The sequence below is a fragment of the Nicotiana sylvestris genome, chromosome 2, assembly GCF_000393655.2.
Source record: "Nicotiana sylvestris chromosome 2, ASM39365v2, whole genome shotgun sequence".
Classification (NCBI taxonomy): Eukaryota; Viridiplantae; Streptophyta; class Magnoliopsida; order Solanales; family Solanaceae; genus Nicotiana; species Nicotiana sylvestris.
The window spans coordinates 823,989-848,315 of record NC_091058.1 but is presented as its reverse complement, the minus strand read 5'-3'; the positions used below and the strand labels follow the sequence as shown (position 1 = coordinate 848,315).

Genomic DNA, 24,327 nt, shown 5'->3' with positions numbered 1-24,327 from the left:
TCTGGGATTTGAAAAGAATCTGTCATTTTGCTGGTATTGGATTTCAAAAATGGACTGAAATTGTTATTTTGCTATTAATCGTTGCTGCTAGATTGCTGCTGATCTCACCCTCTTCTCCTGATATTATGTAGCTATTTTGGTTGCCCCAGGTACACTTTCGAATCACTGCAATGGAACATATGGATGTTGAATGAAAAATGGTGTTCACATGTCCAGATTTCAGTTTTTTCTTTTTTTGTCTGATTTGAGTAATTTTGTTATGGTCTGATGTTCATTGATCAGCTTATTTATAGTTTTCAGTAAATATCATATAGTGGTCTGTAATTGTGAAATTGGACTTTCAGTGAATGTCATGTAGCGGTCTGTAATTGTAGAGTTGGACTTTCATTTTATTTCAGTAGTTTCAAGTGCATTTGAATGGATTTTTAGTTTTGCATTAGAGGTCTAATGGCATGGTGTACTACTGCTGGGTTCACTAGTTGATACACTTGAAGAGTCGATAACTTTTGCTCAAATAATATCAATTTAAGGGCTCTTAAGGTTGTCATCTTTGAGGGTTGATTGGACTATTCTTATATACATCAGTATATTCAAATAGGTGTATGCATGCTAGTAAAGAATCTGTGTTGTTTAATGTTGAAGGTTTCATGGAATTGGTCTATTAATTGACTTGGACCCAATGTTTGGAATTGGACAAGGTTGAGTCCACGTTAGCAATGGCATTCTTCTGAAATCATGTGGACAATGGGCTGGGTCCAAATATCGCGTTCCCTTTTACATTTTGATGTTGAATCCATGTTAGGAATTCCATTTTGAAATCACGTTGATACTTTGTTAGAGGTCATGAATGCTATTATACTTTAATGGTGAAACAAACTGTAGGTGAACTTTGTAACGTCATGTGAGGCATCTCTGTTCTTGAATGTGATTTGGTATTAAAAAAAAGACATTTCATAGCCGTTTAAGTTTGGCAAAAGTGGTCAATACTTATTTAACCTTAAGCTTTTTTATGAGAAATGTAACTTGTTTCAAACAAAGACCATGAACCCTGCAGTTGGGCCTTTGTCATTAACCGAGAGACGTCTGAAGCCTCTCAACTGATCTAGTCTAGTTTTAGGCTTTACGTCGAGCCCAGTTCCTTTTAATTGCTTGGTTATTATTACCTGTGTTCGGGAGCCGTTCCTTTTCCAAATTTGGTCCAGTATAATAATTGCGTAAGCTACTCATAACTATCTAATTTGATTTAAACCTCGACTCATTAGCTTTATTTGTCTTCTTAAATGTGATCCACTTTAATTGATCGAGGCGAGCCATATTGTATAATACAAGTAATTTATGGCCCTCATGAGTTTGTTTAGAAACCCTTTAATTAGAAATTGAGGCGTGCATTTAGTGAATTATCCGTGGCCCTCACAAAGTCGCAAACGCGTAGTTGCTTTAGGCGCGTTATTTTAATAATTTACCTTCCTAAACTCGGGTGCTCATTTATGTGACCTAAATCCAAAATCTCAATATTGTTAAAATATGTCAAAGACCACGGGTGCATTTATGTGACGTGGTTCAAGACATATCTAATAACGTTGCAATCTTCCTAAAAATGAATAAAAGCGGTTATAAAGTTAAAATTGCACCATAGGCTAAAACATGTACTAAAATCAAGTAAATAGGCCGATTATAACAGTTGAGCGACCACGGAATCCGGGAATGTCTAACACCTTCTCCCGGGTTAACAAAATTCCTTACCTGAATTTCTGTGTTCGCGGACTGTAATACAGAGTCAATCTTTTCCTCGATTCGGGATTTAAACCGGTGACTTGGGACACCATAAAATTATCCCAAGTGGCGACTCTGAATTATTTTAAAATAAAATAATCCCGTTTCGATTGTCACTTAAATTGGAAAAACTCCCTTATACCCTTGCGGGGGTAGGAAAAAGGAGTTGTGGCAGACCTCGATTTTGGAAAGAAACCTCGATCCCGAACTCGACATCCTGGCCTTTTGACGTGGTATCTTTTTCTCCATCGAAGGACGAAATCGTGTAGCCCCAATTTCCGCCGTATACAATCAACTGTGATATCAAATCGGAAATCAATTAATATGAATGTAATCACAAATTTTAGAGTTAACCTCAAAATATATTCGCTATCAAATGTTTGAATTATAGCAAATCTCCCCATTTTGTTGATTCTCAAGTAATTGACTAAGATAATATTATATGCATATACACCTAGCTATTATTTTAAATAAACTAATCAAAATTTTCCTTCTCCAAATTTTAAATTAAATATCAAAATGCACCTAATGTTACCTAAGATAGCACGTATATTCATTTAATTATAATATGAAATTTTTCGCTCCATAAGATAGTTTATAGTACCAAATTTGATTAGCACGTTAAAGCACTTTTTGATTAATTTTCAAAATTAGGTACAACAAAGCATGCGGGGCATTTAATCAAAATAAATATTTATTGCCATAGCTCAATTGTTTAAGTATCACAGTGGCGACATCATCATAAAATCAACAATTTAATTTATAATTACTTTTTTTTATTTGTCTGTCGTAAATTCATAAAATGTAAAAAACAAACATACAACACAATAAAACAAATATTTTTACTATTCAATCTAATCAAAATGATACGCGATTTTGCCTTCAATCAAGATTAATGGTTTTGGCAATATTACACGAAGACGATATAATTATATTATTTGACAATTTGTTTATGAGCTCAACCACAAGTTTCACAAATCTTCACATAGATTCTAGAGAAGTAAAATATACATTTCTATTGTATTTAGTAACTAGTGTTAAATAAATTTCTTTTTTTCATGTTTTCATACAACTTTTCTGAATTTTCTAAATATCCAAAGCAGTAAATACATTGAAATTCTAGAAATATGGCTTACTTTCTGACTATTTTCTTAGAACTTTCTTTCATGTTATAGATAGAGTACTTTTTTTTATTTCAACAGAATGAGTATTTTCTTTTCATGATGTAAAGAAAGTATTTTGTTACATTTCAACAAAAAGAGTATTTTTTTTTTCATGATATAGAAAAAGTATTTTCTTTCATTTCAACAAACTAAGTATTTTCTTCTCATGATGTAGAAAAAGTATTTTCTTTAGTTTCAACAAAATAAGTAATTTCTTTTCATGTGTAGAACGAGTACTTTATTTTTTAACAAAAAATGAATATTTTCTTTTTATCTATGGGCTCAAATTTCAACGTTGTTCTTGTGTAAAAAAAAGTAAAGCAACACATTAGTTTCTTTGGGTTTATGTGACTTTTTTAAAAGAATAATTAAATTATTGAAGAAAATAAAATCCTGACAATGTTGGGTAATTTTTTTTTTTTTTTTGGGGGGGGGGGTGGGGGGAGGAGGGGTTAACCACAAGAAACATGGGTATTTCTGAGAAGGGGGGGCGGGGGTGAATAGGATAGCATAAGAAATTATTTTCCTAAAAAATATTTTTTTACTCTCTAACCAAATACTAGAAAATATTTGCCGAAAAAAGTTTTTCTCTCAACCAACCGAATAAGAGAAAATAAGTGATAAAATCACTCATTTTTCAGGAAACTGTTTTCTTTCATACCAAACACGCCCTCAATGTAATCTTTTTTTTTTTGCAACAAAAAAGAAAAATCGCAATTCAATTAAAAACACCAAGCTACTCTAGTTTTTAACCTTTAGGTAAAAGTATGTTTGGACCAAAAAAGAAAATAAATTAAAAAACGTATATGATTAATGTTTGGACCAAAAAAGAAAATAAATTAAAAAACGTATATGATTACAAAGGTGAGTGAAAAGTCGTTGGGAGCGGCCTTTCAAAGTAATTAATAGCATGTTTGGCCAAGCCGGAGAAATCAACTTATTTTGAGAAGTGCTTTTGAAAAAAATGTTTTTGAAAAAAGTACTTTTGGAGAGAATCAGTTTGTGTTTGACTAATCAGTCTGAAAAACACTTTTGAGAAATAATTTGTGTTTGGCCAAGCTTTTTAGAAAGTGCTTTTAAGTGTCAAATTACGAATAAGGACATGAATAGATTTACTTAATAATTAATATTATAAGTAAATAAATAATATCAAAATTTTGTTATTACATGCAATAATTAAAAAAAATTATTTTATTTAAGTAAAATATGAAAATAAAATTAAAAAGTACTTAATTCTTTTAATATAAGTTAAATATATTAAAATTCCTTCAACAAATATAAAAGCATTCACCCCTAAAGTCACTATATATTAGAAAGTTTCCTAAAAATAAGAAGAAATATTTATAAATTGTTATCTTAAGTATTAGGTTTAAGGGTTATTTTGGTATATACTATATTTTGTTAAGGGTATTTTAGGTAAGAAGAAAAGCCAAAACTGCTTCTGCTTCTGCTTTTGGAAAGAAGTTACTTTTTTCTGCTTATCTGAAACTGCTTCTGCTTCTTCCCAAAAGCACGTTTTTTTTTTCCAAATAAGCTTGGTCAAACACCTCAAATTAGGAAAAAAGTACTTTTGGGGAAAAAAACACTTTTTTTGTCTTGAGAAGCTTGGCCAAACAGGCTATAAGCCTGGTTGGAGCCAAAAGTGTTTTTTTTTCCTCAAAAAAGTATTTTTTTTCCTCAATTTGAGATAATTGTCCACTTTTTGGGGGAGAAAAATTATTTTTGGATAGAAGCAAATATAATTTTTTGAGAAGCAGAAAAGGTAACTTCTCTCCGGAAGTAGAATCATTTTTGAATATCTTCTTACCAAAAATACTCTTAGCAAAATCTCATATATAAATAACCTTACTTAGCTTAAACTATTAAGTAATATATATTATATATTATATAATGACTTTTCGGATGAACTTTCATTGTTAAATGATTTTTTGATTTATTTAAATCATCTCGAAAGAATAAAGTACTTCACAATTTTATTTTCATATTTTACTTAAATAAAATATAATAACTTAATTATTATCTGTAGTAATAAATATTTGAGATGATTTATCTAGTTATAAAATATTAACTATTAAATAAATCTCTTAGTATCATCATTCATAATTTGATACTTAAATTGCTCAAAAGTACTTTTAAATTTATTAGGCAAATATAAATTGTTTCTTTACAAAAATATTTATTAAGCTGATTTTTCATTTTTACGGCCAAACATGCTACTCCATTAGTCTTCTCGTATTTGCCCATGTCTCCCGGTGGGATATTTTTTGAAAAAGCGGCTTGGGCGTCACAAAATACTACTCCTATTTATTTTTTTCTTTTTAAAAAATCTTTTATCTTTTTAAACACTCTAATGTTTTGAGGGAACAGATAATGTGGAAAACCCGCCTTCCTCAGCATACGTTACAGCTCCATTGATACGCCTATGGTGGGTAGTTAACTTTTAGGGGTTGGATTTGGTGGGGAGTTGGGGATTTGAAAATTTTAAGCTAGAAAATTCTTCTCGCTCGTCACTCGGAGCTTTTACAAGTATAGCAGTTTTATCCATCCATGGCCACTGCAGCAAAGGCATCCCTCCTCTTCTCTCCCTCGCCGGCGCCTGAGGGCTTTCTCACAACTCGTCTCTGCAAACTCTTCCCCACTCAAAAGCCTTCTTTTCCCACTCCCGCTTCCTCCTCCTTCTCTTCTATTACCTTATCTAAGGTCCTCAGTGCCGATGCTGTATATACCAAATTGCCTCCCCGACTACGGACTGCGAGGCAGGAGCAGGAGCGCGACGCCATTTCTCTCCTAAATGAGCGAATTCGGCGGGAGCACGCCAAGAGAGATCAATCCCACCCTCTTAGACCGGCCATGGATTCGGAGGAAGCTGATAAGTACATTCAGCTGGTGAAGGAGCAGCAGCAAAGGGGCCTCCAGAAGCTCAAAGGCGACAGAGCAAGACAAGCTGGTGCAGGTGCAGACGATGCAGCTCAAGCTACTTTTAGTTACAAGGTGGACCCTTACACTCTCCGTTCCGGCGATTACGTGGTGCACAGGAAGGTCGGAATTGGACGATTTGTCGGCATCAAATTTGACGTTCCCAAGGATTCCAAGGAGCCTATTGAATACGTCTTTATTGAGTATGCTGACGGCATGGCTAAATTACCCGTTAAGCAGGCTTCTCGTTTGCTCTATCGTTACAATCTGTACGTACAACTTACCTTTTTACTTACCACGTAGAAGTTATACATTTATATGTACTAGTAATTCTTTATTCCTTGAAGAACTACTTTGTCAGTTGGCTACATTGTCCAAGTTCCCAAGCTTATTGAGCTACAACTCATTACACTGCTATTCATTTCCCCCCTTTTTATGGTAACTAAAGTCATGCAATAACTTCTTTCATTCATTTGGAGAAGATTTTTGCATACTCACTGTCATGGGCGGCTTTCCAGCCATGCCCCATGACCCCTGGATAGACATCTCGTAAAGCAGAATCTCATTAAGAATCTCAGGAAGACATTAAGACATCAGTTGCTTAGGCTTACGTCGCCCTTCCAAGGAATCTCAGGAAGGCGCCGCGTAACAATTACTTAGGTCAGTGCAGTTACTGTCCGCTAACTGAGGTCCCCTCCGTATGCTAGACTAGATTGTCAGTGTCGTACGGGAAAACCAATGTCAAGAGCAATTGAGAGAACAGAAATGAAAATTGAGATTGAAAGAAAGCTTGATTGTATTAATGAAAGCTATTACAGAAAAGCAACACGGTGTCGAGGGGGAGAGACACCAGTACACAGAATTGTTTGCTTGCTAGAAAGTTTGACTGCTTGATCCCCCCCTCTAATAGTACTTAAAAAAAATAAACCAAAGCTACAAGACTAGACTTGACTAAGCTAGAGAAACATAATGGAAGTAATGAAATAAAACTACTCTATATTTACAATGAAAAGAACTTAGTTTTCTACAAGGCAGAAACAGGTCCGTTGTCAGTAGCATTGTCTTTGGCATCACGGTCTGCGCGCGGCACTGTTGGCATCTGCCTGCGGCTGTGCGTTGGCGAGGGATATCGGTAGGGCGACAGAGGCACATGCGCGCTTGTCACTTGGCGCGGCCAAGACCACGGGGCCGTCCGTGGCGTTGGGAGGCTTGCTAGGACGTCACGGGGCGCGCTCAAGGGGTCATGGGGCATGGATGGAAAGACGCCCATGACATCACAAATGCATATATTGCTCCAAGCTCCAATACATCTCGAAGGGGCCTTCTCCTTTTGGGTTCCAAGTAGAGGGCATACCTCCAACAAAGAATCATGTTCTGTCTAACGGAGTACAGTAGTTTTCTCGAGTGGAGACTTAGATTTGCAGCTCTCAATCCAAGCAGTATCTTGAATAATATTTTTCCCAGTCACGAGGACAGCTGCTCACTAGATCGCTTAACATGTCTTTTCAACTCAAGGTAGCTTCATTTTCTTTACAAGCTTATCTGCCTTCCAACCCTTGTTAATCCAGCATACTTCTTAGTGCCTAGAAAGTAGGCATCTATCACAGTTTAACATCTACAAGACCTACTGGAACATGTTCCTTGTGCATGAATGGTGGAGAATTACAGTATTTAAGAATATCGTCATTTTTACTGCATAAAACGAATGATGAGTTTTTAGCAAGACCGGCCCCTCTTACCAGCTATATCATCATGGAAAGATAGCCAAGTAATAAAGGCCTATTTGCTGGTTTCAGCCGATAGCATATATCAAGACGCCGTAGGAGCTTTATATTTTGAACTGTTCTAGCTACTCTTTATATTGCTCTGGTCCTTTTGATTTGAAGGCCTCTCTTTCAATTACCAAAGGCTGAAAAGAAAAGGAAATGGATCTGCTCTATCTATGATTATCCTTAGCGAAATCACTGCATATCACATTTCCGGAGGCGAGATCAGGGTCTGATTCTCGTTTTGGAAAAAATAGTAATTATTAAGACGGAGATACATGCTTTTGCCTTTTATAATCCTTCATCATCATCCTTGGAATGACTCTCTGAGTTATGAATAACCGTGGGACCAAGGGAAACCTGGAAATGTTCTTTATTATCAATTTCGTGTGTCAGAGAGATAGTCTAACTCTGCAATTTGATTGGTGCATTTTTAACTTTTCAGCCCTAATGAAACCAAAAAGCCACGGACTTTGAGCAAGTTAAGTGATACTAGTGCATGGGAGAGGAGAAGGATGAAGGGAAAAGTTGCAGTTCAGAAAATGGTTGTAGATTTAATGGAGCTATATCTACACAGGCTAAAACAAAAAAGGCCTCCATACCCAAAGACCCCAGCCATGGCTGAATTTTCATCTCAGTTCCCTTTTGAGCCCACACCGGATCAGAAACAGGTTTAATTGTCTCTTCTGTATCTTTTAAATTCTGACGTCAACCTGCAACGTGTTTTCTGCGAAATATCAGCTGTTGTAGGTTCTTGCCATGTGTATACTTTAGCTGCAATTATTGTTTTTCATCCAGCTGGTTCAGCAAGACATATATGAAGAAATTTTAACAACAAAGTAAATAATAACAGTGTTATCTCTTGCCACATTCTGGTCAAAATAACTTATTGCTACTCTTGGTCTGAAAAGTTTAATCATTTTTACTGGTTTACCTGTAATGGGAACCTTTCTTTGTTTCTTACAGTTTGGGTTCCAATGACAGGCTTTCTTAGATGTGGAAAGGGACTTGACAGAGAGGGAAAATCCGATGGATAGATTAATTTGTGGAGATGTTGGTTTTGGTAAAACTGAAGTTGCACTTCGTGCCATCTTCTGTGTTGTCTCTACAGGGAAGCAAGCTATGGTTCTAGCACCAACTATAGTTTTAGCTAAACAACATTTTGATGTTATCTCAGAGAGATTCTCAAGATATCCTAACATCAGAGTTGGACTTCTTAGCAGGTTTCAGGTGCATAACTCAATCCTTAGCTATACATGGTTGATTCCTAATATGCACTTTCTACTTGAACATCCTTCATCGTTTGAATAGTTGTTGGTTTGGTAAAAGAATGGTGCTTGCCTTCAGAGCTTCAATGTTTAAATTGCTCTTCATATAGTTTTTGACAAAATCTATCTTCTTGCATCTCATGATTTCTTAAGATTAGCTTTGACAAAATCTATCTTCTTGCATCTCATGATTTCTTAAGATTAGCTTTCTTGATCAATAGGTCCACGGCATGAAAAAATTATCTTAAGCTCATTAGAGTGCCTTAAAATAAGGGATTCCGTTAATAAACTGCATGCAAGTCAAACTGACGTAGACACATTAAAAATTATGTCTGTTGAGGATTTTATACAGTTTGAGGTCGTGTAAGCTGTTTCACAAATCGTGCTTAGTTGATTGTTATTTATTTTAAAATTTTTACATTGTTGAAATGGTTTAATATTATTTTATATCTGTATACTGCATTTAATTGTTGTCTGCCTGTTTGATTTCATTGAGAAGAAACAAAAAGAATGACTTTTTGAATGCGCAAGGGAAGTGTACGAAACTAGAAGTGATGTCTTTTTCCTCTTTCTTTTCTGGTGTTTTCCTTCCAAAATCTGAGTGGTAATGGTTTCTCAATGTGAACTCTTTACATATATTATTTTTGTTTTAGTTCTTTGGCGTTGACACTGTTGTTTACTTCGTCCAAGTAAACACCATAACCTGTATTCTAAGTCCTAATTTTAGCTTACTTTGCAACCTACTATTGCTCTATCAAGACCAAGTCAGAGAAAGAGGAGTACTTGAGTATGATTAAAGACGGACGCGTGGATATTATTGTTGGGACGCATTCACTACTTGGCGATCGGGTTGAATATAATAATTTGGGTCTACTTGTGGTTGATGAGGAACAGGTATGCCCACATATCTAACTGCGATTGTTTTTTGGATCATTTGTTTGTCATTTGCATCTAAAGGCAGTAATATTTCGGATTTAGTCATGGATGAAATAGGTTGGTGACTTGTGCAAGTAAGGCCTTTTAACGAGGGAAAAGTATGCCTAATCTCCCTTTTTTTAATTTTTAGTTTCCCTTTTAATTTTTAGTCTCCCTTTATAATGAGGCCAACTATGACTACATTTTCTTATTGTCCTATGATGATAAAAAGCTCGAAAAGAAACTTTATCCAGAACCCAAAAAAAAAAAAAAAACTTGGATAGAAACACCAAGGCTCAACATTCTTGCATTCTGCACGTTTTCTAAAATTGCTTCTTTTGATTGTTTCTTATTAGTAAAGAGTGATGTACATTCATATGGCCAACCCAGCTAGCTTGGCATTGAGTCATAGTTATTGTTGTCATGAGTGATGTACATTGGAGAGAAGCATCAAGGAGGTGGAAATGTTACATGTTCAAAAAGGAATATGAACAAACTAGGAGTGGGCGAGGATCTGCAGAAGGTTGTACAAAAGAGTAAAAACTAATTGGCATTGGAAGTTGACAAACTGCAGAATTCTTCACACCCACTCACACTCTCTCCAATACCATAGATAAATTTGTTCGAGGCAAAGGCAGGGGCGGAGGGATAGCATTAGCTGCGGGTTCGGACGAACCCAATTGCTTTTGCTTAAACCTTGTATTTGTATTAGAAAATTCATAAAATATGTATAAATATTTAATTGCAAATCCAGTAACTAAGACAAACTATGGCTATGAATAGTAAGGTGAGGCCTTTTATTTGCCTCAATAGGAATAGTAAGGTAAGGTTTAGCCCGGTATGTGTTGCCTTGGTCCCATGTCTTTGGAAAAATATCCACACGGCTATGAGATTATATGCCCTCGTGAGACTTTGCCGGCAGCTACACCATGAATCCTCTACATGAGGCTGCCATCTTAAGGCAATGTGAGGCGCAGAGGAGTGATTATATAGCCAAGGCATATGGGTAACAAAACCGGTGCTATTGTCCCCCTTATTTGTACTTTTCCTAATTGTTGCATTTTTATTTTCATTTATTAATAAAAAACTAGCCCTAGGCGCTTGCCTAGCGGATTGCCAAAAAAAAAAAAAAAAAAAAAGACAAACTATGGGTTCAGTGATAAATTCAAAACCCATAAACTTCAAATCTTAGCTCTGTCTCTGGGCAAAGGTGTATTAGCTTGTTAGATTGGGCAAGCTTAGAATGCTATTTCTTTCTTTTGATAGGATCCCTATGACCGATTCTTCATATTTGATCTCCATCTGAATTGCTCTTCGTCTTTTCAGAGGTTTGGTGTAAAACAGAAGGAGAAGATTGCTTCATTTAAAACCTCAGTGGATGTTCTTACACTTTCAGCAACGCCTATTCCGAGAACTCTCTATTTAGCATTAACTGGATTTCGTGACGCTAGGTAATACCACCGGGTTTGTTTCAATTTATCAAAGCACTGACTGGCTGTTGATGAAGTATCCACTATACTGTTGGGCACCTCCAGCAGCTGAAATTGGGTATCATTCATTTAGCAGTGTCAATGTTGGCTAGAGTTGACCAATTGTGAAGTTACATTCAACTCTACATTTTGCCTGCTCAATTTTTTGACTGTTTTGCTTTATGGCTTCCCCCATTTTCTTTTCCCACTCAAACAGTTTGATCTCAACACCACCTCCCGAGAGAGTTCCGATAAGAACACATCTTTCAGCTTACAGCAAGAACAAAGTAATAACAGCTATCAAGCATGAATTGGACCGTGGTGGCCGAGTTTTTTATGTCTTGCCCCGCATTAAGGGTAATGCATTCTGTGCCTTTTATGCACATTAATTGTGAGTAGCATTATGTAATTTGGTGGCCATGCTGTAGAGGAGTTTGCTGAAGTTCATCCATTGTACTCTTTGTAGTTACATGGGTTTGTCTATTATTCGCAGGTCTTGAAGATGTTATGGAATTTTTAGAACAAGCATTCCCACATGTTGAAATAGCTATTGCTCATGGAAAGGTGATTGTGGGATTAATTGAGTTTGCTTTAAGTTCTGGAATTGATAGAATATTCATGTTTATTCAGTCTTTTGACGTTAAAGATATGAACTCATACTTACATAGCATCTACACTGCATTGTCCAGTTCTAGTGGTCTGACATGCCATTTCATCTTTTTTGGCAGCAATACTCAAAACAGCTTGAGGAAACTATGGAAAGATTTGCACGGGGAGACATTAGAATTCTTATATGTACAAACATAGTAGAAAGTGGCCTTGATATTCAAAATGCAAACACAATCATCATTCAAGATGTTCAGCAATTTGGACTTGCACAATTGTATCAGGTTTTTACATTCTCTTGCCTAAACAAATAGAAAACTTTTTGTTGTCATATTGTCTTCCAGTCCTATTGGTAGTTCCTTCATGCATTGTATAAGTGACATTGAAACCAGGAGGCAGATCATTTGTTTTTATCTGCTTAGTTTTCTTAGGAATAAGTGATGAAAACATAGTTTACTTTGATACAAACTTTTGTTCAATTTTAGATGAAGTAGACATTCTTTGACAGCATGTGTTGTTAGCGCAGCTCTGAATTAATACAGAGTCTCCCTGTTTCCTTAATGTACATGATTAATTATACAAGATGATTAATGCTGCTAAAAGAGAAAATTTACCTTTTGGGATAAATCATACAAGATGATTAATGGTGCTAAAAGAGAAAATTTACTTTCTGGGATAACTTAGGTAGCTTGGGGTTTAGTCAGTTCAAACTTTGGTCCTCCAGGTGGACAGCGAGTATTTGTCACATTCAAAAACTCCTTGTAGTCTTGAGATTACATCGAAGTTCAATAGCATACATAGTGCTATTTTCCTTGTAGTGGCATTTGAGCCAAGCTCATTTTTATGAGACAAGGGATTGTCGCAGAGAGAGAACAAATGTGGTTGAATCAGTCTTTTGTGGTATTGTAAAGTCTTCTATTGTTTCTTTCAAGAGGAATCTCTGGGGTTTGGTTCTCTTATTGACCATGGGGAACCACCTGGCCTGCTATTGCAGCTGAGGTGAAGCCAATTGATTTCTTCAACTCAAATAATGTAGTGATTTCAAACTCCAATGAAGAAGCATCTTTTTTCTCTTTGCCGGTTTCCCTTTCATTGTATTTACTACTAAAGTTGATTGGTCAAAGATTTTCAGCCCTTAATTTCAAAATTTGGCCCCTTCCACTGCTAGCTAACTGATTAACTTGTCTCTCTTAATAGCTTCTGTTGATACTGTAGTTTTTGCAATTCAGATGTCCTTGAGCGGAATTTATGAGACTCATATATTTTTACCATGTGCTAATCAGGGCATGATGACGTGCTGCTGACAATTCCATATCTTAACTTTGCAGATTCTTAGCGATTGTGGTTATTGATCCTTGGAATGCTAGGTGCTGTGACTTTGATATTCCTTCTAATTCCTACTCCCTCTTTGATTACTGTAGTTGCGTGGAAGGGTCGGACGGGCAGATAAGGAAGCTCATGCACACTTATTTTATCCTGACAAATCACTTCTTTCTGACCATGCACTAGTATGTTCTCTTTCCTCTATATTCTTCTATTAACAAGATATGTAGGAGATGATTCTTATATTCTGTCATCTTGCCTTTATTTTGGTAATGTTGCGGTATTTTCCAACAGAACAAGGGTTCTAATTTTATCTTATCAAGGACGAATTCTAAGATTTTTCTTTATTATGGCTGTAACATGGCATTCATTTGACTATTTAGGAGAGGCTTGCTGCTCTTGAAGAGTGCTGTGAACTTGGCCAGGGTTTTCAGCTTGCAGAAAGAGACATGGCTATTAGAGGATTTGGTAATATTTTTGGCGAGCAACAGACAGGCGATGTCGGCAATGTGGGCATTGATCTCTTCTTTGAGATGCTATTTGAAAGCTTATCAAAGGTCTGTTTCCGTCATCCTTTTACTCCATTATTTCTAGTTACAAAGATAAAATTGACTGGTTTGTGCCTAAGCTAGCATTGCTTTCTGCATGCTATCCTCCTCCCTTATTTTGAGATTACTAGTTTCTCGGCACGTGCGTTGCACGTGTATGTCGAGTCATGTATTAAAATAAAAGGTTTTAATGAATAATTATACATGAAGACTATAAATTATAAGTTTCATACAAACATGTGATTTCTTTTACTTATTTTGATTTTATGAGGTACAAACATGTAAAGTTGGTCATGTAACAAACATATTATAATTAAAAATTGTTTGACTCTATGCTTTATTTATCGTTATCGTAAAGTATTATTTGTGGACAAATTTGAAAAGATATCCTTGATTTTTAAGGGGATAAAGTTGAATTTTCTTGGGATAAACACGAAAGTTCATTCTAAACAAACACCAATATCTGAAAGTTTGTTCCAAGCAGACAACAAACTTTGCAAACAAACGATTAACTTTAGGCACAGAGTAACTCTATTACCGAGTAAAACCTCCTCATATACATGATGTTGACTAAATGAGCAAAGTTTATGTAAAAGAAACAATGCCAAAAATGTCACGACAAAAAGATCCATCGCCCATGTACTCATAGTAAACAAAATATATTACCTTATTGTAACCTTTTCAATATTGTTTGTCTTTTCAAAAATTAAATAGTCTCTTTTACTTATGAATAATTGACAGACCCTAGGTTAATTGAATCAAATTGCTATTATGAATTAAAATATATCAGTCAGCTAAAATTAAATCCAATTAAGTGTTTAAATCATTTAAGCACATGTAGAATAGAAATACAAATCTTAAGTTTCAGTATGAATCACTTGATTTGCGTAGGTTATTCTTTACCGTAAGCAACATTGATCCTCAAGTGTTTTTAAATATCTCTAACTCTATCTATACAAAACTACAACTTTTAACTCCAAAAGGATCTGTAGCTAGATTATTGAAAGATGTTATCCAAGGCATTATTTAAGATAGTACCTGCAATTTCTTTTCTATTCTTCATCCATCTAAAGAACTTCATCCTAAATATCATATGCCGCAGGGTGGCGGCCGCCATCAAATCATTTCCCCCTTTTTTTTGTCTTCAAAAGTGAGATGTGTATTGGATCTATATATACCGAAAGGTTGAAAGAATTTTACTAATTATACTAAGTGGCAACACTTAGTGTTTGTGCAGCCTCTTAAGAAATATTGTGGGTGCCACGAATCTCGATTTCAGGGGAAATATCTTTGCCTTTCATAATTTTGAATCAAGGAAGCAATTACATGGCTTATACACATGTTTTCAAGTTTCGCACTCTATGCTCTAAATATAATTAGAACCTAAATTGTTTATCTCGTCAGTTTCTACTTTATTTAGAATTGTCAAGTACAAGGGAAAACAAAGAAAGTGAAATAGAAAACAAAAAGGATTCAAAGGAGTAGCACAATCCTTTATTGAATCAGACCACGATACACATAAATTGAAGAATCACATTGGATCATAACCATCCATCCTAATATTTATATATATTGAATTTCATAAATCACAAAGAATAAATATTAAAGAATGAATAGAGTAAAGAAAGGAGAACCCGATTTTGTTGTCACTTTATTGTTTAGTCACTTTGGAATTGACTTTGCCTTCCATGAATATTACTTTATTTCCTCAAAATAAACTATGAGAAAGAAGGACGATCCTTTGGATAAATATAGTAGCATTGGCAAGAATCATTGCATCCAAAGTTTGCATCCTTTGATCCAAAATGTTGAAACGGCATGAAAATATTTGCACGACAGTTTTGAGAATATGCTTCCTAACCGTGTAAACTTATTGGCTTCACATAAGGTGTCTCTTTGAAGCGTCGGGTCTCTTTGGAGGCTTTATTATTATTATTATTATTATTATTATTATTATTATTATTATTATTATTATTATTATTATTATTTTTGAAATAATTAAATAGGATATTAGGTTAATAAGAGGGGTATTAAAGTATTTAACTTTTCACTTTTGGGGTTCTTGCTTTTAATATAGATGATACATCTATGGATCAGCAATGTACCTCTCAAAATGAAAGAAAATTGTAATGAGATCTGTTATCTTTATTTGTATTCCAGGTTGATGAGCATCGTGTAATATCAGTTCCTTACCATGCAATGAAGGTATTTAATGCTCTCATATTTTCCATAAGTTGATATGTTTTTCAAGTATAAAATCCATTATACGTCTGCGGTTGTGTCTCCACTCCCCAATACCTAATGCTTGCTGCTCTTTTGAGGAACTGTCATTAATCATTAAGAACCAGAGAAATTCAAATCTTAAAAAATGAATAATTTTACAATAACAAACCCAGTGTAATCCCACAAGTGAGGTCTGGGGAAGGTTGTGTGTATGCAAATAAGTGTAACCCCACAAGTGGGGTCTGGGGAGGGTAGTGTGTATGTACCTGGTAAAGGTGGAGATATTGTTTCTGATAGACTCGGATAACTACTATAATTAGTACTCCCCCATTTTAATTTGTGTGAACTTATTTGACCGGCCACCGAGAGGGAGTAACTGTTAAGCCGGGTTTGTTAGCTAAAATGTTGAGTATGATCACGTTGATTTCCTAGGCACGTGGAAACAGCTTCATATAGGAACTTTAGACTAGTGGTTCTACAAATAGCTTGTACGAATTTGTGCCTCCTGTTTAAAGTTAATCTGCTTTTGTAACATCGAATTGTGAAAGATATAGCCTATATTTTAACTGCTACTTTCATTGGCAATTGCAAATAATGTGTATAACCTTTTAAAATTCTCACTTCCTGTCTCAGCTTGATATCAATATAAACCCTCATCTTCCTTCCGAGTACATAAATCATTTGGAGAACCCCATGCAAATCATTAATGGCGCTGAAACAGCAGCTGAAAAGGACATTTTCAGCTTGATGCAATTTACAGAAAATCTGAGGCGTCAGTATGGCAAAGAACCTTACTCTATGGAAATCCTATTGAAGAAGCTTTATGTCAGAAGAATGGCAGCAGATTTAGGAATTACCAGCATATATTCTTCAGGAAAGATGGTTGGCATGAAAACAAACATGTCAAAAAAGGTTTTCAAATTGATAACTGATTCAGCAACTTCAGATGTTCATCAGAATTCTCTGATTTTTGAAGATGGCCAAATAAAGGTATGGTTTTGCTGAGTTTTACTACCTTGCTATGCCTATAATAATCCCCTAAGGTTCCATTTTCTTCATTTGAAAGAATTGGAATTTAATTAATGCGAAAGGCAAGTTTTCCATATCTAAGTGGCTTTGTGTAATGATGTGTTCAGGCTGAACTGCTCTTGGAGCTACCTAAAGAACAGTTGCTGAATTGGATCTTCCAATGCCTAGCGGAATTATACTCTTCATTACCGACCTTAATAAAATATTAGTCCTTTCAGTGAACTGTGATTCTTTACTTCATCAAGTAGGCAGCCCCATGTCCATCGCTATTATAGGGTCCTGGGCATTTGGTTTTATTAAGAACATTAGAAGCTTCTCTCTCCGGGGCAGTTGGTTTAATTATGAACATTAGAAGCTTGTCTCTCATAAGCGGCTGTCTCCCCATGTACATACAGTATGAAAAAAAAAGAGATAGACCTGTATCGGCTATTAAAGCATATATATGAAAATCCAACTGGCACTTTCTCCATTCCTCTTGGGCAATCAATCCATATCAGAAGTAAAAGCCACGGGGAGTGCATTGTCTTCCTGATACAAGGTACTTAACTTTCGAATTCAATGAGGTTTATCTCTGGTCCGTTCTTTTTATCTTTTCAGTTTCTATTTTTGCCTTTTTACTTTTTGTCTCCTAATTGTCTGAGATCTGGTTTGTTTTTTACTGTGCAGGACTAGCACCTTTGTTTAAATAAAGGATATAGGATATATTAATGGACTATCAAAATGATTTTCTGTTTCTTGTGAAAGATTTGTTTATGTGGCAATTAGGATCCTCATTCACCCAACTTGAATAGGGAAAGAAGACGGGATCATAATTTGTCTTTCATGTTTTTCCGGATCCATGACTCCTTTCTCTTTATGTTAGAAGATGTCACCTCTTCATGACATTTTCTCTGAATTATGGCGCTTCATGGAATTTGTGTTGCATATTTTTTTCATATCATTTTGGCAAAATGTGATTCAAATCTAATTTATGTGTAATTCTTCTTATTAGCTAAAATTACAAAAAGGATCAAGAGATTAAAAAGCGAACGATCCAATTGAGACCAAATTATTTTTTCTTACGGACAGTACAAAGAAATTTCTTGTCAATTACTGACATTAAATTTCTTGTCAATTACTGACATTGATTCTAGCGGTCTAGCCTACGAAATTCCAATCGAAATGAATCCTAAATTACTGTCTATTGTTTATATTATACCATGTAGCCACCTTTAAAACAACTTATTGTAATATAACCAGCTTTAATATAGTAGTTGAAAAGTAGCCAGTTGTCCAGTTAAATAAGCTTAAAGGACTTTTTCGCCCTTTGCTCATCATCGTACCTGAAACCTATTTGCGAAAGAGTGAAACTCAAGTGGAAAATCGATCTCATAGCGGGTACAAACACACTTTTTACAACATTAGGTTCAGAATCCAAAATGGATATGAGAAATTGAGAATGCGATCAAATAAGAACAACGTTCCTTAAGCTTTCGCTCTTTTCTCACCAAGTGAGAATGGACCTCCTTTTTCTGTCCAACATGTTTTACTTCAACATGGTCATTTGGTTGGAAAGAAGTTATCTCAAGATTAATTATTCCGGGATTAGATATTCCACCTTTCATGGGATAAAAAAACACTATAATTCCGGGATAATTAATTCCGCGATTAATTATGCCGCAATTTTCTCCCAACCAAACATGAGATAAATTCTTCTTAAATTTAATCCCGAGATTAGTTATTCCTTATTCCTCCATGTACTGTTTGATCAATCTCCTTCACGAACTGATAAAGATTCAAATTGCATTTACATCAGATCTTATGCTAATTTAGTTTAGTCCTTCAAGTGCTCTGATTTGGGTGTTCACTTATTCTCAGAAACTTGGGATGATAATTGTGTTATATCGTAGTTGTAATCACGTAATTAAAGAGGCAATAAATCATAGTATCAAATTGAACAAACTTGTCCTCATATTCAGTCCTCCATTAAAAGATTATCAACTATGAATTTATTTTTAGTCAAACCGACAATTTGAAAAGCATGAGGCACTAGTCACGCGCGTTGAGCTGTACACGTCTTTTTTTCTTTCTTTTTCTTCTCAAGATATTAACTACAGTTCTATCAATTTAGCAGATTACCTCAATGAGGAAAAATATAAAATTATACGTTCTCACTATCACTGGAATTCAAGTGGAGCTCTATTAGTGCACCCCACGACTTGTTTCTAACTTTGATTCTTGCCATCAACGTAGTCATTTCTGTTATACATCTTGGCAGTTCCCCAGTCTTTACTCTTTACTTCCGTTGGGTGGGTGGGTTTTGCCGGGGGGGGGGGGTATTGTAAGGAACATGTCTCCACAACATGTCCCCCTTCTCCTCCAGCCAATGCCCTATTGTTCTAAAACTAAATGAAGAGAGCCACATAATATCATATGTTAATCTTGGACACTTATCTTTCTTTGTTTCTGGTGGAAGTGCATTTCCTCTCTCTCACCCTCTTTGTATTCCGTTGGCAACAAGGGGAAAAAAATAGTGAAGGGAAAAAAAAAAAAAAGTACTCTTCCATTTTATCAGATAGTTATAGTCCTAACTGAAGGATGACAAGCCGATGTTGAGGTGGCATCCATCTTTCTATGATTTCGGAAGGTAACAACATATGTCATCTCAAGTTTTAGCACCGTTATCCAAATTAGATGCAGCGAGCCTTTTCTTGTTTGGTGGTGAAAGTAATTTATAATCGAGCAGATTTCCAACCTCAAAACAACAACAACAACAACAACAACAACAAACCTATACCAACTGCATTTTAATAACTAAGTCCTGAAATGATGCACAAATTAGACGAGCCATGAAATACAACATCAAGAATAAATACGTGTTCGCACAGCAGCAACACCAAATCTCGTGGTTCCAAGACGAACCAAGGAAATCCACCACTGCTGAAAAAATTAATACCATATTGCCATTTCAAGATGTTGATAGAGGAATTTTAAAACACTCAACAATACCATATAATATAAGAGGAGCAGCGGACAGTGTGTCCATTCACAGTGCGCCACTATTGTCTATTTCCAACCTCAGAACAACACCTTTGTTGCCCAGCCGGTAACACCATTCCCATTTCAATAACCTAGCTAATTCACTTCCTAATCGCCTGAAGAACAGCTCCTCTTTCAGGCTTTCAGCCACTGCTGAAAGTACGATTGCATCTTCTCACGATATACAGCATTTCCAACATTGACAGTAGGAATTATCTTTTCTGGCCTCAGAAACTGCAAAACCAAATAGTTCCATTATTGGGATATAGCATAATTTTGTAAAATATAAAAAAAAACATCCACTTGGGAATTTTACCAGTTGGCAAAGATGACATTAACAAAATATTCAAGTAGCCAAAAGAAATATGGAAAAACAACTCAACCTGAACAAATTCCTGCAGCTCTGTGAAACTAGAATGCTCACTATATGGAACTCCTGCAGGAAATTAATGCAGTAGAGGAGTTGAATCAATACCTCAGCCAAACAGGTCCCACAAAAAGCAGTTGTAACATACACTAAATGACACAAATTATAGATTAGAAAAATTGTGGGATCTAAACCTCCAAAGAAGCACCAGGTTATCTCACCATAAATAGTGATGTTGCCTTTAGAAGTGGGTTTTATTAAGTTTAGATTCTCCCCAATGGTCTCTGAGTAAGTCCAACCTGAAAAAAAGACAACGGTAACGATCCTCTGCATGAAAAAAGGGACAGAAATCCAATTAAAAAGACGGGTCACAAGCTATAAGTAACAAATATGAGTTACCTGTTGGTCGGAATGCCAACATTCTAGTGTACTGTCCGTCTTGTGATGCCAAATAACGCTCCAGCATCTTAGAAACATCAACAGGAGAAGTTATAAAGGGAAAACGCATCAATCATCTAAAGGAGGTACTAATGCAAACCTCAAATTTCAAGGATGATATAGGCAATATGTGTAAAGGTGTATCTTTCCTGTTTGTTGACAGATTTTCAGAAATTCCTGCCCAGCCAAAAGACTGAAGAATGCGCCTCCTGGAAGCATTTGCATATATTTTTACCTATGAAGTATTTATAAGAAAATCCAGTCAGCTAATATTTCGTACAGAAGTTCACTTTGTTAAGAAAATAGGCAGCATAAAGTTTAGCTTTGAAGAGGACACTTGAAGCAAACTTGTAGCAAATCGTTACCTTGTCCCAGAAAGACAATGAAATTTCAATAGTTTGGTGCCATATGACATGCTATTCATCCATAAAGAGAAGGATTTTAGAAACCTAGTTACACGAGTAAAGCAGTTTCATAACAACAACAACAACAACAACAACGAACCCAGTTTATTCCCATTAATAGGGTCGGGGGAGGTAGTGTGTACGCAGACCTTACCCCTACCTTATAAAGATAGGGAGGTTGTTTCCGATAGACCGTCGGCTCAAGGCACAATGGAGATAAGGCAACAAGTAGCAAACAATAGTAACAACAATACATTAAGGTAACGTGCACGAATGACACAACATGTAATAGCAAAGAATCATGAAGAGCAAAGCAGTTTCATCTTCTGTTAAATGGTCAATGATGTATTTTATAGCAATAACTGACAATTGTTCATTGCCTTTGATGCCTTTATAGGGCTGCTAGATATTCATCAAGTGATAATATGGATTAATATCGTAAAATCGACCAAAAAAAGCATGAAATAGTCAGCAGCTAAGATACCCCGAGTGCCTTGGAAATTGCAAAATACACATGTTCTTTTCCGATGCTGTATGCACCAACAACCACGATGGTTTTTGGATAATTATTCAAATATGTTCTCGTGACGCCCACAACAAATTTCAAAACTTCTTCTTTGGAAGGAAACCTGAAATATCTCAAAAAAATTTAATATCCACCACAACTGTGAACAATATATATCCACGACAGAATACAAAGAGATTTAACACCTGTACTTTGGATTGCAATATGTTGTGTCAAGGTATAGTATATTAATACGTTGGCTTGCAAGAAGTGGATATGATTGCATCAGCTTCGAAGCCCTAAAGTCTCCAGTGTGCAAGTAACATTGTCCATTTGGGAGACGGAAGTGAATGAGAGCAGCACCAGGACAGTGATTAGCATCAAGCATAGAAACTTTGATTCCTTTAAGGTCGTATTCAGTACCTAGTTCCAGAGGACAGATGAAACTGCAAAAGAATCAACGGGACTTAATATCCTGTACGCTTGTTTGAGGTGGGAGGGAGTAAAAGAACCCAAAAGAGAAGAAAAGAATATGAAACTTTTATTGTTTTTCGAGTAATACACCTGACAGGGCAAAAAAGAGTCCTTACGATGGACTAACATTAAGACAGATTCTAACTAGGCGAGCAGTCAGGTTGGTACAGTAGATAGGGCCATGTGACCATACTTTCGTCAAGCCAATATAATGATCGGCATGGAAGTGACTAAGGAAATAGGCAGAGCAGCCTTTGACTGGACCATAGCGAAATGCGTCAACAGTGAAGGGCGTTCCTGCATGAATAAAGGACTTAAATGCTGAACAACAGGACATTGTGGAGTAGTTGCACTCAATATACATGAGAAAACCATGAAAACCAATTCCCAATTAAGTGTGTGTTAAGAAACATTGACTGCCCTAGAGCTGAGCAATACAGGATAAGTTAAGATGCCAGACGGCTAAAAATATGATGCCACAGTAGAAAGCTCAATAGTATTGTATACTTAGCCAGTGACTGTGCAAGGGCTATCAGGCAAGACAAAGCTTGGACATTCAGATCTTACATTGTTCAAGGATAAGTGATAATCAAAATCCTTCCTGGGACTGAAACACATAAAAAATTTCACCTTTTAAGCATCCCCCCCCCCCTTTTTTGAATGTTATCTAGCTAGAGATTTCAGAATGAGTCATTATTAAGAAGTTGACGTTCAAAACGAAATTCCCACAAAGCTTATAGGTCCTGTGTTTACTGATCAATCTGCAATGGATGTGTAAAAGATTAGTAGCCTGAAAGAATGCATCTTTTGCTCAATACGGGGGCACGCTTAATCTAAGAGTGATTTAAAGAAAAGGAAAAGAAAATATCAGCAGAATTTAAGGAGGGTCCAAGAAGAATTAAGGATGAGACAGGAATACAATGGAAAATGGAGGAGGGCTAGGGTTGTGAACAGACCCGGAATCCTCTTATAGAAGGGGCAAACGCGTTGGCTTTTGCAGGAAGCAAGAGAAGTAGTGGTCTTTTGGACGCTCTTGCTCTTTCCAGGATTCTCAAAGCCCCACAGCTGGAATAGATTCGTCTGCTTGACGTTCTTGCTCTTGCCATGGTCAGCAGGATTCTTAAGGCCCCACGACTGGAATAGATTCGTCTGCGTCAGTCTTCTCTTCTTAACACTGGAGGAGCATATCTGCTCTGAATATTCCAAATGGTGCGTTGTTTCATCGTCCTCAAGGTTATCGGGTTGAAAACAGTTCTCGCCGTCGTCGTCGGAATACGAATGGAAATCATCAAAGGTACAATCACTTATTACCGTCTCTTTCATCAGCTTTCGCCCCTCCTTGCACTTCTCCATTTCCGGACACCGGCGGACATCCTAACTCTTAGGCCCCCCCATTCTCATTTCACATTCTTCCCGGCGGGAAACTATCTTTTACTCGCAAAAAACAAAACATATGTATTATAGAAGTAATAAAGGGAGCTTTCTTTTTCTCTTCCAACAATAAAGAGAGGTCGAACGTGGACCTTTGTACTCCTTAGGTATTCCTTTGTTGGACATGAGTAATCGTTCGGTTTGGATCGGTTTTTCCCTAAAAAAGAAATTAAATCAACTAAGTCGGTTTTTTAAATATTAGAATCAAACTAAATCAATTAAGTCGATTTTTTCTCGATTCGGTTTATGTCAGTCTTTCGATTTTTCTTGTCGGTTTTTTCTTAAACATAAGACGTATACTATCAAACACACATTTCGGCGACCACATTTTCAATGTAGCACTATCAAATCAATTGCTCTTTGAGAAATCTATTATTTACCAAGATATATTGATGATAATTGAATTCAAATAGTGATGAATAATTTAAGTAATCAATTGAAAATATATTATTTTTAACATGAAATAGATTCTTACACTTAACAAAAGAAAACTACCAATTAAACTATAATGTAAAGGTAAAGAACTGTACTAAAAGTGCAAATGATTAATATTTACTATAAAAATTTTAAAATTTTGTATAAAAGTATACATATATATAAGTGTAATAATAAATTTAAAATAGCTACTCCTATATTCGGTTTGGTTCGGTTTTTTTTAATTAAAACCAAAATCAAACCAAATTTGATCGGT

General features: G+C 35.8%; 2 protein-coding genes across 2 annotated transcripts; one reads left to right on the top strand and one right to left on the bottom strand.

The window, feature by feature from the left end:
• The first annotated feature begins 5,286 nt into the window (after nt 1-5,286).
• LOC104230258 (ATP-dependent DNA helicase At3g02060, chloroplastic) lies at nt 5,287-17,894 on the top strand. Its single transcript, XM_009783024.2, has 14 exons — nt 5,287-6,121; nt 8,064-8,289; nt 8,603-8,848; nt 9,646-9,780; nt 11,128-11,252; nt 11,488-11,627; nt 11,764-11,834; nt 11,999-12,160; nt 13,298-13,384; nt 13,583-13,756; nt 15,908-15,952; nt 16,604-16,960; nt 17,107-17,537; nt 17,666-17,894. The coding sequence occupies exons 1-13, from the start codon at nt 5,484-5,486 to the stop codon at nt 17,206-17,208; spliced, it is 2,508 nt and encodes an 835-aa protein (XP_009781326.1). The 5' UTR covers nt 5,287-5,483; the 3' UTR covers nt 17,209-17,537; nt 17,666-17,894.
• Nucleotides 17,895-19,770: 1,876 nt separating this feature from the next.
• LOC104230259 (DNA cross-link repair protein SNM1) lies at nt 19,771-23,701 on the bottom strand. Its single transcript, XM_009783025.2, has 9 exons — nt 23,162-23,701; nt 22,322-22,502; nt 21,938-22,177; nt 21,711-21,855; nt 20,923-21,057; nt 20,784-20,850; nt 20,606-20,683; nt 20,401-20,453; nt 19,771-20,251 (listed from the first exon to the last, which is right to left on the bottom strand). Exons 1-9 carry the CDS (start codon nt 23,556-23,558, stop codon nt 20,153-20,155), a joined length of 1,395 nt encoding a protein of 464 aa, XP_009781327.1. The 5' UTR covers nt 23,559-23,701; the 3' UTR covers nt 19,771-20,152.
• Nucleotides 23,702-24,327: the final 626 nt, after the last annotated feature.